The sequence below is a fragment of the Rutidosis leptorrhynchoides genome, chromosome 1 (assembly GCF_046630445.1).
Source record: "Rutidosis leptorrhynchoides isolate AG116_Rl617_1_P2 chromosome 1, CSIRO_AGI_Rlap_v1, whole genome shotgun sequence".
In the NCBI taxonomy this organism is placed as follows: Eukaryota; Viridiplantae; Streptophyta; class Magnoliopsida; order Asterales; family Asteraceae; genus Rutidosis; species Rutidosis leptorrhynchoides.
Window position 1 is genome coordinate 397638149 of NC_092333.1, and position 13967 is coordinate 397652115.

Genomic DNA, 13967 nt, shown 5'->3' on the forward strand with positions numbered 1-13967 from the left:
ATTTTCGATCAAATTTAAACTTAATCTTTATATAATTCTGACACGATAAGCAAAGTCCGTAATGTTGAGTCTCGAAAATTTTGAAACTGTTTCATATATTCAATTAACCTTCGACCATTCCTGACGATTCACGAACAATTAATTGTAAATAGATATGTGTGTGTATATATATATAAATGGTAATTGAAAACATAATTTGAAATATTATATGTTATAGCTATTAAAATTTAATTATGTAAAATAAAATAAAAATAGGATATTATAATAATTATTATTTAAAATATATCTATATATATAAATAATGTATATTAAAAATAAATGTTAAATGATTGTAATACTCATTTGATGTCCCGATTGATATTAAGTAAATTAAAATTCAAACTTATATGATTTTAAAATAAACGATGATCCAAAAATGAGTTATATAAACTATAAGCTTATTAAAAGTATATTTAGGATTTAATTATTAAATTTTAACACTTTTTATATTTTACCTGGGATTGAGCGCGGACAGTTGATTTAATATTTATTTTAAACAATTAATAACTGTTTCTATAAAATAATGTGTCGTTTTTTTAAGAAGAAAATTATTACTCCTCTTTAATTCTAATCTCTATCTCTATTGTTTCTTGTCCATGTTACTAAAAATTATCAAAGATTCACTTTGATATTCCTTATGCATAAATAAATGAGTAGGTAAAATTATCTGTACTAAATCCAATTTATAAAATTAATAAAGTTCTATATAAAATATATATGTGTATTATATCATTGTTAAATAATTGATGTCATAGAATACTGACAATTGAAAATATTTTTCAAATCTTGAATTATGCAAATGTTACTGTTTTTGTTTGTCCTTCACAAATTAAAACCACACGGAGTAATATGTATACATATACAATTTATGTAGATTCAACCACCACCACTTCTCACTTGTCCCTTTTTCTTTAACTAGTATTAGATTGTTTCTGCTCACCTTCCACTTTCATATTAAGATATATATATATATATATATATATATATATATATATATATATATATATATATATATATATATATATATATATATATGTAACACCCATGATCAACCAAACTACACTGTAGAAATAAACACTGTGGGCGGCTATACTGTTTTTATTGGATTCCAAGTTGTTAGAGTATTATATTACATATCTATATTTTTTATGAAACTCTTTTTCTATATATGTACATCTATAGATACATACATGTAAAAAAACTCCTTGAACCGTCGACTGTATTCAAATCCACAAACCACCATCGTGGAACCCTCTACCGCCACCATACACCACCGTGGGTCATCATCTACACCCGGCCACTTTTCTTTTCTCCTTCCTATCTCCTTCGTGACCACCTTTCATCACCAATGAACACCCTACCTCAAACTCCCTCTCTTAATTTCTTATAACCGAAGAACCATGATTATCAACACCCTCTTTAACCCATGATCACCACCTCCACGAATCTTTCATCACCACTATAGCCATTGTGATTTACCATCGTTCACCACTTCATCTCCAATCACCCTAAACTTCACACTCCATCTCTCTCTCTCCTCTCTCTCTCTCTTTTCTTTTTGTGTTGAACCAGGAACTGCTACAACCACTGTTTTATGTTTCTATTCTTTTCCTCATTGAACAACACCATGAGCCATCATCACCGTAAATCAATGTTGTACCGCTGTATTTTCTCTTTCAACCCAACACAAACGAATACCTTATTTTTTCTCTTCGTTGTTTGCTGCTATAGAAGCCTTTTTGTTATTGTCTTAATATAGCGAATGATGATGATGATTGATGATGAAGAAGAGACGAAGTAGGGAAGATGATGATACGTGTGGATGAGGCGAAAAAACGATAATGATGATGAAGAATTGAAGTTCCACCGTTAACCTGCTTTTGTGTATCCTTTTATTTATGGCCGACAACTTTACCTCACCTCACCCAATTGATTTGTTTTATATTTGCAATGAATCTTTTCAAACCCACTTATGCAACTTGTAAATTTAATAATACGTTGGTTATCATTCCTGTCTCCAGCTTCTATTCGATTCTTTTTTGCAAATTGAAAATATCATTGGGCCGTTAATGGACTGCCTAATTGTTGGGTATGTACTTTCTATTTTGGGCCGAAGGATTGGGCCATAATATAGAGAAGTGACAGAAGAGATGATAGAAATGATACGGTACAGAGACGATGATAAGGGTTCGATGGTAAAAGAATTATGATGTCAACGTGATGATTAGATGATGGGCCGAAGGATTGGGCCATAATATAGAGAAGTGACAGAAGAGATGATAGAAATGATACGGTACAGAGACGATGATAAGGGTTCGATGGTAAAAGAATTATGATGTCAACGTGATGATTAGATGATGATTATGATATAGTTATGGTGTCGGTTATAATCATGATGATGATATTGATGATGATGTTAGGATGTTGATGATGAGGTGATGACATCAATGATGATTCATGATGATAAGGAAAAATCGATTTCATGATGATACGATCCTGATATGGATCCTGCCTATTATTTCTGTTTCCTATTCAGTTAAAACCACGAACCAAAATTTACCCATATACTCCCTAAATCACGAGCTGTATTGTAAAACAATGAAGTTGGGCCAAGTTAAATAATCTATTGGGCTTATTTAGATGTTGGCCTTTTAATGGACTTCAATAGTTATAATAATAATAAGATTATAGATGAACGAAAATTGGTGATTTAATAAAGATGATGATGTTCTTGGATATTAATAATGATCAATAGACTACGCGATAATATAGATGTTGATATTGGGTTTTGATGATGTTAAATGGGTTTTGTCTTATGAAGAAGACAACAAATATATAAGAGATAAAATAATTTACTAAGCTAATTAAATTAGGAAGTTTAAAATAGTTTATTGGTTTGGAGTGTTGGTCTTGAACGAGAGGTTGTGAGTTCGAGCCCGGGCAATGGCAGTTTTTATATTTTTGGAGCTTTTCTCTCTTAAGGTAGTATTTACCATTATTATTATTATTATTATCATTCTTATCATTATTATAATTATAATTATAATTATAATTATAATTATTATTATAATTATTATTATTATTATTATTATTATTATTATTATTATTAGGAAAATAAGTATTATTAGAATCATTTTTTTTTTAAATTATCAGTTATATTAAAATTATCATTTTCATTAAAATTATTAGTATTATCATTTTTATTATCATTATCATATTTATTAAAAGTATCATTATTACTAAAATTTTCATTATTAATAAAACTACCTTTTTATTAAAAATTTCATTATCATTATTATTATATTATTATAACAAATAAAATATTTTGTATATAAAAATATACTTATACTATAATTATATTAAAATTACTTATATATTAAAAATATTAACATTTTTATTATATATACAAAATAGATACACATATAACATGTAATTTAAGATATATATTATATAAACAAAATATACATTAGAAATTTGGTATAAATTCTATATAAACTACAACACTAAATATATATATACTACATAATAAATAGATGGAATTATTTGATTTTCATTATATGCTTTAATATATATATAAATGATATAGGTTCGTGAATCCGAGGCCAACCCTATACTTGTTCAATGTCGTCATATGTATTTTTACTACAAAATACAGTATGGTGAGTTTCATTTGCTCCCTTTTTAAATGCTTTTGCAATATATATTTTTGAGACTGAGAATACATGCGCTGCTTTTATAAATGCTTTACGAAATAGACACAAGTAAACAAAACTACATTCTATGGTTGGATTATCAAAATCAAATATGCCCCTTTTTAGCTTGGTAGCCTAAGAATTAGGGAAATGGCCCCTAATTGACGCGAATCCTAAAGATAGATCTATGGACTTTGACATGTCCCATTCGGGTTACGAATGCTTTAGTACTTCGATTATCATGTCCGATGAGAGTCCCGGAATGATGGGGATATTCTACATGCATCCTGTTAGTTCGGTCATCAAGCGTTCACCATATGAATGATTTTTATCTCTATGCAGTTTGCGAAATGCCTGATATGAGATGTATATTTATGGAATAATGAAAATCTTGTGGTCTATTAAAATTATGGATATGATCGATTATGATAAACTAATGAACTCACCAACCTTTTGGTTGACACTTTAAAGCATGTTTATTCTCAGGTATGAAAGAAATCTTCCACTGTGCATTTGCTCATTTTAGAGATATTACCTGGAGTCATTCATGACATATTTCGAAAAATGTTGCATTCGAGTCGTTGAGTAAATCAAGATTATTATTAAGTCAATTATAGTTGGATATAATATGAAATGTTATGCATACCGTCAACTTTCGTTGTAAAGAAAGATTGTCTTTTAAAATCGAATGCAATGTTTGTAAAATGTATCATATAGAGGTCAAGTACCTCGCGATGTAACCAAATATAATGTATTCGTCCAGATGGATTAGGACGGGTCGTTATAGTTGGTATCAGAGCGGTGGTCTTAGCGAACCAGGTCTTGCATTAGTGTGTCTAACTGATAGTTGTTTAGATGCATTAGTGGGTCTGGACTTTGACCGTGTCTGCTGATCAAGCATATTTTCACGGGGTCAAGGTGAACCTACACTTGAGTTCATAAAAGGGGTTTAAGGACTAACAATATTCGAACCTCCGACGCTTAGTCGTGGATAACCCACATCGGTATCGTTTCTATGCCGACAGGGTAGCCGATTTGAGAGTCCACCAACAACCTAGCATATGAGGTTGAGTGGCCCAAAGACATGAAGGTTTTATAGTTCAATACATACCTGAAAGTCCTTAGAGATCGTAAGAAGCTTTGTTCATACGATGGAGATTTGTATGCTGTAGTTTACGTATGAGTAAACAAGTGAACGTATATGTTTTTAGGGTTTATGAGCTATGTATTTATAGGCTCACGAATTAGGGTTTCGATAGAATCTTTTCTCTAATTAAATGCAATCTCATCCGTAACTAACTTTCATTATTTAAGGAAGAGAATCCGACTTGATTATACCGTACATTCTTCTAGAATGTACCGGACCCCTGTGCAAGTATACGAAACTCGCATCAGATGGTATAGGCGCATAGGGTGCGACTATACCCGTGTCATAGGCTGTATATGGTAGTTTAGGGCTTTAGATGCGCATCCGCACGACCTTGCGGATATGCGTATCATTAAGTCCCCCCAGTTCGATGTCATATACAATGAAATATAATGTATGACATCGAACTAGCAAGGAAAAAATGTATACACAATGAACCTTAACAACATCTTTAAACCAGATAAGCATGCTTAATAGTGCCGATATGAATCTTTAGTTGGATTTCAAATATAACCGGACAGATGAGAAGTTAAAATATATATATATTTGCGTAACCGGATACTGTATTAGCATTAAATGCAATGTATGCGTGCAGTCACCAACATGTCTTTTTGACTGCAATTCCTGCACCCGAGGTGACAACTATCACTGTTTACCGAAAAGGTAATGATTGTAATTATGCAACCGCCTGTTGATGCTAACGTGCACTGGACCTCTTAACAAGGTAATTAACTTGAGATTAATACACGTGTACGGCTGTCATTATACCCGCGTCGCCTTTTAACTCTCAAATTTTCTCTATAAATAGCCTTTTGGCTTTTTCGCATCTCACAATCTTTTTCCTTTTCAAGACAATCTTCCCTATTCACCTTCTCCGCCAATACTCAAAAAAGGTATATCTTATACTTTTACGCTTTTGCATAATGTAACCCTAGCCATAAATTTTTCTAACTCGTTGTTTTGACTATTGTCGCTGCACATGAAGTTGGAATCGTACATGCCAAACTCGACCGTCGACTCTGGTAACCCATCAAGTTCACCAGCCAGCCGGTCAGATTCGCTACCATCATTGTACCATACGCCTGGTTCAAAAGGGTTGTGTAACCAAAAAAGGTTACCCGACGAAGGTATGAATTTCATACGATGACCGTTCAGTTTACTTGTGACGTTATGATATTTATACAACATGTTTATTGCTTTTGCAGGTCCAAACAGTTCAGCTCATCCATCAAAGCGTGTGTTCCCCAACCCGGAAGATTTTTCTAAACTAATTCCGAATATCGATGAACTTCTGAAGGTTTCTCTACCAACATTTGCCCAACAGTTTTCTTTCCTATAATCGTGTGCCCCCCAGTCATTGATTCAGAAGCTTTCTTCACTTTCTCCCACCAAGGGACTATACATGGACACGCAAACAACATTGTTCAATTTTACAAAAGATCTCAACTGCTTGCAGCTTAAATCTACTGCGCTTGTGCATCCACCTCAGCCATCACCCACAGAGACTACACTACAACAGGAAAAAGCCAAACTCACTGCTCAACTTGCGGTTGCTGTAACCGCGCACAAGCAAGCGAAGGAGAAAATTAATGTGATGATGTTCAAGAGGCATCAGGAGGAAGATCAGCATATGGCTGAAAAGGCATTCATGGAGTCTGAGATTGCAGCTCTTTTTGCAAAGCTTAAAGAGGCAGAGAGCCATGTCGTGTTTTTGAACGAGAGCTTTAGTGACTGGATTTCAGCACAGGAGTCCTGGGGTGCAAAACACGGTGTTATAAAAGTGCAATACGACATTCTCCATCATGGCATTCCGACAATTGTCCAACACGCTCTCGACTGCAAAGCGGTTGAGCAACATTTTGGTGCAGCGATGGTCGCTGCTCGCGCCTATGAGCGGACCTTGTTTTGGAATGTCATTTGCTGGGAGATGTGCGTACCTCCATTAATTCCCCCCAATATTGCTAAGTTGCTTGTTGATAGAGCTAAAGAAAAGTGTGATGAAGCTTGTTCCCAACTCCAACATATTTTAATCCCCCGTCTCAAAGTTCTTGTCAATGACCCCAGCATCTCTTCTCAGGATATAATTTCTGACAAACTCGACTGAGTTTGTTAAGCTACCTTGGTTGGTTACTTTTTACCATCCATGGTGGCTTATTTTTTGCCAGCGAGGGATGGGCCTTGCAGTCTCGGAGGTTTCGCATCCCTATAATATATTTTCTTTTTATGTTTACAGCGGAGTATGCGTCTGATCGCTGCGTACGAGGATGACATACTCTCCTTAGTGTAGGGCAAACGTTCTCGCCATTTGCCACCCTTTTTTTTTATTAGCTTATAGCGTTTATTGACATATATTAGGTCAAAGTTTGGTGTTTGCCCCGCTTTTATGCTAAGCGGTTGATTTTAATATTCTCCAACTGTAATATGCTATATTCTGATTGAATATAATTTTGATGACTTTTTTGGTTAAGGTGCATTTATTGTGTTTTTACAAAATCAAAATGGCGGTTATAATGATTTGTTACAATATGATGCATTCAATAACTCATATGTAGAATAAATGCCATGATTTCATGACGGGAGCGACCCTTCAATCATTTCATGATCTTTTTATTCTTGCGTCAACAATCTAATGTTGTACGCAAAAGTAAGCAAACCAATACTTATAAGTTTATACTCAAGACTTTTATAAATAATTTTATAAGTATGTACGCGTATACAATCCAATGCAAATTACCCGTACTATAGACAAACCAATGTCTATACTCAAGAGTCTTCCGGCCACGCCAATGTCCGGGTTATTTAAACAAGTAACCAAACTTGTAATTTATAGTCTAGACTGTGCAAGTCTCCATCTTGCGCGGTGTACAAGCGTTTGAAACAAACCAATATTTTACTACTGTCACCATTAAAAATAGTATTAGTAACCAAACTAAACTATGCCACTTGAGACTCGGAGTGTATCCCTGTGCAGCTTAAGGGGCATGCAATCAACAAATGTAAAAAATACACAAGTTATTGGCTTAAATTGCATAATTCAATTTATTTCAAACATGTCTTTTGGCCAGCACTTAGCTGTGATGTTTACAATGGAAAATGAATAATTCACATAATAAAAACTACAAACAGTTATGTGGGGTGATCAGTCCCTCTGCAGTTTTTCATATGTAGCACCGTTTTAGTGTCTGCGCATGCCAAGTGCACTTTATTGCTCTTCCATCTAAACTTGCTAGTCGATACGCCCCTGTATCGCTTACACCAATAACCTTGTAAGGTCCTTCCCACTTAGGTCCTAGCTTACCCGTATCTTCTGCCCTACTTGCTTTGTTTTTTCGCCACACCAGATCATCCAATTGGAAAGATAATGGTTGGACACGCTTATTATAGTAGCTTGCGGTTCTTTGTTTGTTGATTGCTTCTTTTATTGCCGCCATTTTTCTGCGTTCTTCAACTAAGTTTAGATTTTCACGCTGTTCTTCGCTGTTGCTACTTTCATCGAAGGATGTTATGCGCATGGTTGGCACATTTATTTCGGCGGGTATTACAGCCTCGGACCCGTACACCAAACTAAAGGGTGTTTCATTAGTTACGCCCTTCGGAGTTGTGTGGTGCGCCCACAAAATGTTAGGCAGTTTGTCTATCCAACCCCTTCGACACAATCCCAGCCTTTCTTTGATTCCTAAAACGATATCCCGATTCGTAACCTCACACTGACCATTCGCCTGAGGGTGTGCGACTGATGTAAACGTTTGTTTTATATTCAACTCCTTGCACCAGTCACTAAATGGATTTCCCTCAAATTGCGTACCATTGTCGCTTACTATTTCATTTGGTATTCCAAACCAACATACGATGTTTTCCCATACAAAATTTCGAATTTGCTTGCCTGAAATTGTTTTTAACGGTTTGGCCTCTACCCATTTCATGAAATAATCAATGGCCACTACCAGAAATTTTACGTCCCTTGGTCCTGCAGGGAATGGCCCCACTATGTCGATTACCCATTTACAAAATGGCCATGGAGACGTGACCGGTATCATAGGATGTCGCGGAGCCTTGATTACCGGTGCATGAAGTTGAAACGATTGACACTTGCGTATTACCTCTGCAGCATCTCTGTACATTGACGGCCAGTAATATCCGAGCCGCATTATTTTGGACGCAACTGTTTTGTGTCCCGAATGCAGAGCGCACATTCCTTCATGTACTTCCCATATGATTGACTCCACTTGAGTTGGATTGAGACACCGCAAATGAGGCCCCAGAAAAGACTTTCTGTATAGGACTCCCTTGTCTAACAGATACATTGGTGCTTTCATCTTAATCTTTCTTGCTTCACTTGAATCCATCGGCAACGTACCTTTGGTTAGAAATTCTATTATTGGTGTCATCCAACTCCGCTCTTCTTCTTCAACCGCAGCCGAAACACTGTCTTCTTCAATAGATTTTACTTTAACTTCCTCAACCCAAATTTCTTTCTTAAAATGACTGAATGTCAATGCAGCTAACTTGCTTAGTGCATCCGCCTTTTTATTCAGCGTCCTCGAAACCTGAGTTATCTGAAATATATCGAAGTCAACTGCTAACTCTTGCACTAGCTTTAAGTATTTTTGCATCGACTCATCGTGTGCATTGAATATTCCATTAAATTGGTTTGTAACCAACTGCGAATCAACATATACTGATAGTTCTTTAACCTCCAGATATTTTGCTACCCGTATCCCAGATAACAATGCTTCATATTCAGCTTCATTATTTGTGACAGGGAAGCTGAATCGCAGTGCGAAGGTATACTCTTCCCCTTCTGGACTTTTTAGGACTATTCCTGCTCCTGCGCCTTCTGGACCACAAGCCCCATCTGTGTGCATTTCCCACAGCTGTTCGGGCGGAGGTGGTATTTCTTTCGACTCATGCGAGACTTCGATATCTCCGGCTGTTTCAGCCAGATAATCTGCTAGGACTTGTCCTTTTACCGTACTTCGTGGTGAGAAACTTATTTCATGCTCTACCAATTCAATAGCCCATTTTGCCATGCGACCAGAATTTTCTGGTTTATATAGCACCTGCTCAACAAGTATCGGCGATTGCAAATTTGCTAGAACTTATCAAGCAAATTTGTGTTTATTGACAAGAAATAGTTGTTTGTCATACCTGCTTTATCGGCTGATCTGTTAGGACCCTTATTGGGTGCGCTTGGAAATATCTCCGCAAGCGCCTAGCCGTATGCACGAGTGCATAAACCAGTTTTCCGATTGCAGGATAATTTATTCGCTCCCTGTCAAAGCTTTACTAACAAAATACACAGGCATTTGCACCTGTTCGCACAACATATTTATATAATTTTAAATGCCTATTGATTGAAAATTAGCTATATTTAATTTCTATAGTGCGTACCTGTCCTCTGTCCGCTATCAACACTGAACTTATTGCTTCTTTCGATGCCGCTAAGTACAGTATCAACGTTTCTCCAGCAATTGGCGCAGTCATTGTTGGCAGCTCTTTCAGCAATTTTTTCATTTCTTGAAACGCCACTTCTGCTTCCTCCGTCCACTTGAAGTCCGTTTTCTTCAAGCAATTCTTCAATGTTCCGAAAAAGGGGAGTGACCGCTCTGCGAATTTGGATAGGAATCTTGTCAAGGCCGCCAATTTACCCAATAAGCTTTGCACTTCTTTTTTATTTCTTGGTGACGGCATATTCTCGATTGCCTCTATTTTCTTTGGGTTTGCACGTATCCCTCGCTCAGTTATTATATGACCAAGAAACTTCCCTTCTTCTTCTCCAAAACTGCACTTTGACGGGTTAAGCTTCATATTAATCTTTCTTAACGACGCAAACGTTTCTAATATGTCCTCCAATAAACCTTGTTCTGTTGTGCTTTTTATAACTAGGTCATCAACGTATGCTTCCAAGTTTCTCCCAATCTGACCCTTGAAAGCTTCATCTATTACCCGTTGGTAAGTTGCTCCAGCATTTTTTAAATCAAATGGCATCTTGGTATAGCAGTATATGCCCTGGCTTGTGTGAAAAGCAGTCTTATCCTCATCGTCCGCTGCCATCTGTATTTGATGGTATCCTTTGTACGCATCTAGGAAACATTTGTATTAGAAGCCAGCTAACAATTCAACTTTCCAGTCTATTTCTGGCAGTGGATAATTGTCCTTAGGGTAAACTTTATTAATATCCGTGAAGTCAACACACATACGCCAAGACCCATCAGGCTTTTTTACCAACTTGCTACCCACGTTTGATCCTTACTTCTCGCAAGATGTTTGCTTTGACCAACTTTTCGACTTCTGCTTTCAACCATTCGCTTCTTTCAGGACCCATACCGCATTTCTTTTGTCGTACTGGCATCAGACTAGGATTTGCGTTAAGATTGTGTTCAGCAATTTCCCTTGGTACACCCGTCATGTCCGCTTCTTTCCATGCAAAGACGTCCGTATTAGAAGCTAATATATTACGAAACTTAAACTTTGTCTCATCCGACAATCCTCTGCCAATTTTAATTTTATGTTCTGGATGTCGCGAGTTTGCGATGATCATGCAGCTTCGAATTTTCTCGGTCTCACTAGGCTGTTGCTCTGCTTGTTCTACGGCCGCGATGCTTGCATCTTGTGTTTCTGACCTTATCGTTGCAATTCCTAGCGGTGTTGGGAACTTGATAAGGCCATGTTCCGTGGAAGGGATAGCTGCCAATTTTTGCAAAGTCGTGCGCCCTAAAAGCGCATTATATTTTGAGTAGGACCTTACGACGGCAAATTCTACTATCGTACTTCTCACTAATTCCTTATTATCATCGTCCACCAGCTCCAGCTCTAATTCAATGATCCCGATTGGCCATGCGGACTCACCAGAAAATCCTGATAACGCAGTGTTAGGAGCCACTAGCTTGGCTCGTACAACCCCTGGTAACAAGCGGAAACAGTGCTCGTACATTATATCAACACCGCAACCGGTGTCTACATGCAATCGCTTGATGATGTACCAGCAACTTTTGACACGTCCTTTAATTGTAATGGGCGCATCCAAGGGTTCCTGTGCTATGGCCGAGAATGTGATGGGATTATTTTCCCATTCCTCATATGCTTCTAACTTGCGCCACTGATTTATCAGTCCGCTGGTTACCATGTTTATGGTTTTATCCATTTCCTTTCCCTCATTCTTCTTTTGCCACGGATATTCTTTTTCTCCCTTTGGCTTGTCGGCTTGTGCTCTTGCGCTTTTCTTCAAGTGTTACAATCTTCTTTTTTTGAGTTCAGCAACAACTCTTTCAATTAAGTTCCGACATTCATTGGTCTCATGACCGTAATCATCGTGAAAATCACAAAATTTGCTTCTATCTCTGTTTCTATAATACTTTGACAAAGGCACTGGGGGTCGAAGCTTTTGCACACTGCCTCTGTAGCCAAAATTTCTTTTGGTCTTTTGGCGAGGTCTTTTATTAACGCAACATTTTCAGCATGGCTGCTTTTGAACCTCTGGCTTCCTCCCCCTTTATTGTTGTTGAACTTGCGATACTTATCATTATGATAGGTACCACCCCTAGGTTAGCCATTACCACCATAACGTTTACCCAGCTCCGAACCTCTTCCCTACACTCGATAATAATCATCATCGATGTCCATGTTTGAATAGGTATTTCCACAATCATGCTTTATATCTTCTTGTGCCCGCATGTAGTGATGCGTTTATTTTACGGCTTCCGCGAAAGTTTCGGGCACTCTTCTTCGTAACCGTTGCCACAAAGACAGGTGTCTGTCAGTATCTATACAATGAATAAAGCCAGATACCTTCGGGCTTTCTGGAAAATCATGTATCTTAGCCACCTCTTTGGTATATCTGTCGATTATTTCTCCCAAGCTCTCTTTCGATTTCTGCTTAATGTCGTGACATTCGACATGTGTTCTTTTGCGTGCGCGCAAATTGTGAAAGTTCAATAAAAACCTTGAGCGCAAATCCGCAAAATCTAAAATGCTTTGGGCTGGTAAATTATTGAACCATTCCCTTGCCACTCCTTGCAACACTATTGGTAGCATATGACATGCTACCGCATCAATCCAACTGTGTGTTCTTGCAGTTCCTTCAAATTTTTGTAAAATGTCATCCCGATCTGATAACCCATCATAACTTTGGAGTGTTAGAGGCAACACTGGTGCGACTGTGAAGGGATGATTAGCGATGTGCGGCACAAACTTTTCTGTTGTAGGGGCCAACTCAAGACTTTGCTTAGCTTTTTACCCCTGCATCACTGCAAACCAATTGCTCATAAACTCTTGTACCTGTGCTGGATCATTGAAAGCGGGTGCCAAGTGTGGTGGCGAGACTTACTGTAATTGAGATATAAAGCTATTTGACTAGGGTGCGGCATAGCGTGTTCCGCTATATTGATTTTTTGCAACAGTATGGACTGATTGCGGAGACGCACGCGCCGTTGACCTTTGTTGTGGTGTCAGCATGATGTATGAACCATCTGGATTTCTCAGACCGATCTGCCTGATTCTTTCCTGGGCTTTCTCTGTAGTAACCCTTTCAATCGGTGTTTCGGGTTCAACCGAGGTGATAATTAGTATTGTATCCACACAGGTAGTTTTAACTTTAAAGCTTGGTGGAACCGTTTCGCTTGGAGAACCAAAGCTCAGGATTATTGGTGACAAATCCTCGAATGGTTTAAAGCCAGTTCCTGTTTCCAGTAAACTTCCATCAGGAGTGTGCCACTATCCCTTAGATGACTCATTCAGGACAGTTTCTGATGTAACCAGCCATGTTCCAACACTTGGTGTTGATGGAGACTTTGATGTGCCTTTGGTTGGTGCTGGCGGCGTCGACGGTGTGTTCGTAACAGTCGCCATAGGTGTTTGAAACCTTGGACTTCCGGGAGAGTCCGATCGCCCTTGATTCTTTGCACTCTTACTTCCTCCACCCATTCTTGCTGACAATAAAGAAAAACCTGAAAGTGACCGATTAGTTTAAACAAAAAAGTTTTAAGGAAAAAAGGTACGAAATCATATACAACATAAATTCCAATCTTCTTTGTTTCATATAACCGGTCCCATGGATGGCGCCAAATGATCAAGCATATTTTCACGGGGTC

At 37.4% G+C, this 13967-nt stretch overlaps 1 protein-coding gene across 1 annotated transcript; it reads right to left on the reverse strand.

The window, feature by feature from the left end:
• Positions 1-11110: 11110 nt before the first annotated feature.
• LOC139901211 (uncharacterized) lies at positions 11111-12004 on the reverse strand. Its single transcript, XM_071883942.1, has one exon. The coding sequence runs from the start codon at positions 12002-12004 to the stop codon at positions 11111-11113; it is 894 nt and encodes a 297-aa protein (XP_071740043.1).
• Positions 12005-13967: the final 1963 nt, after the last annotated feature.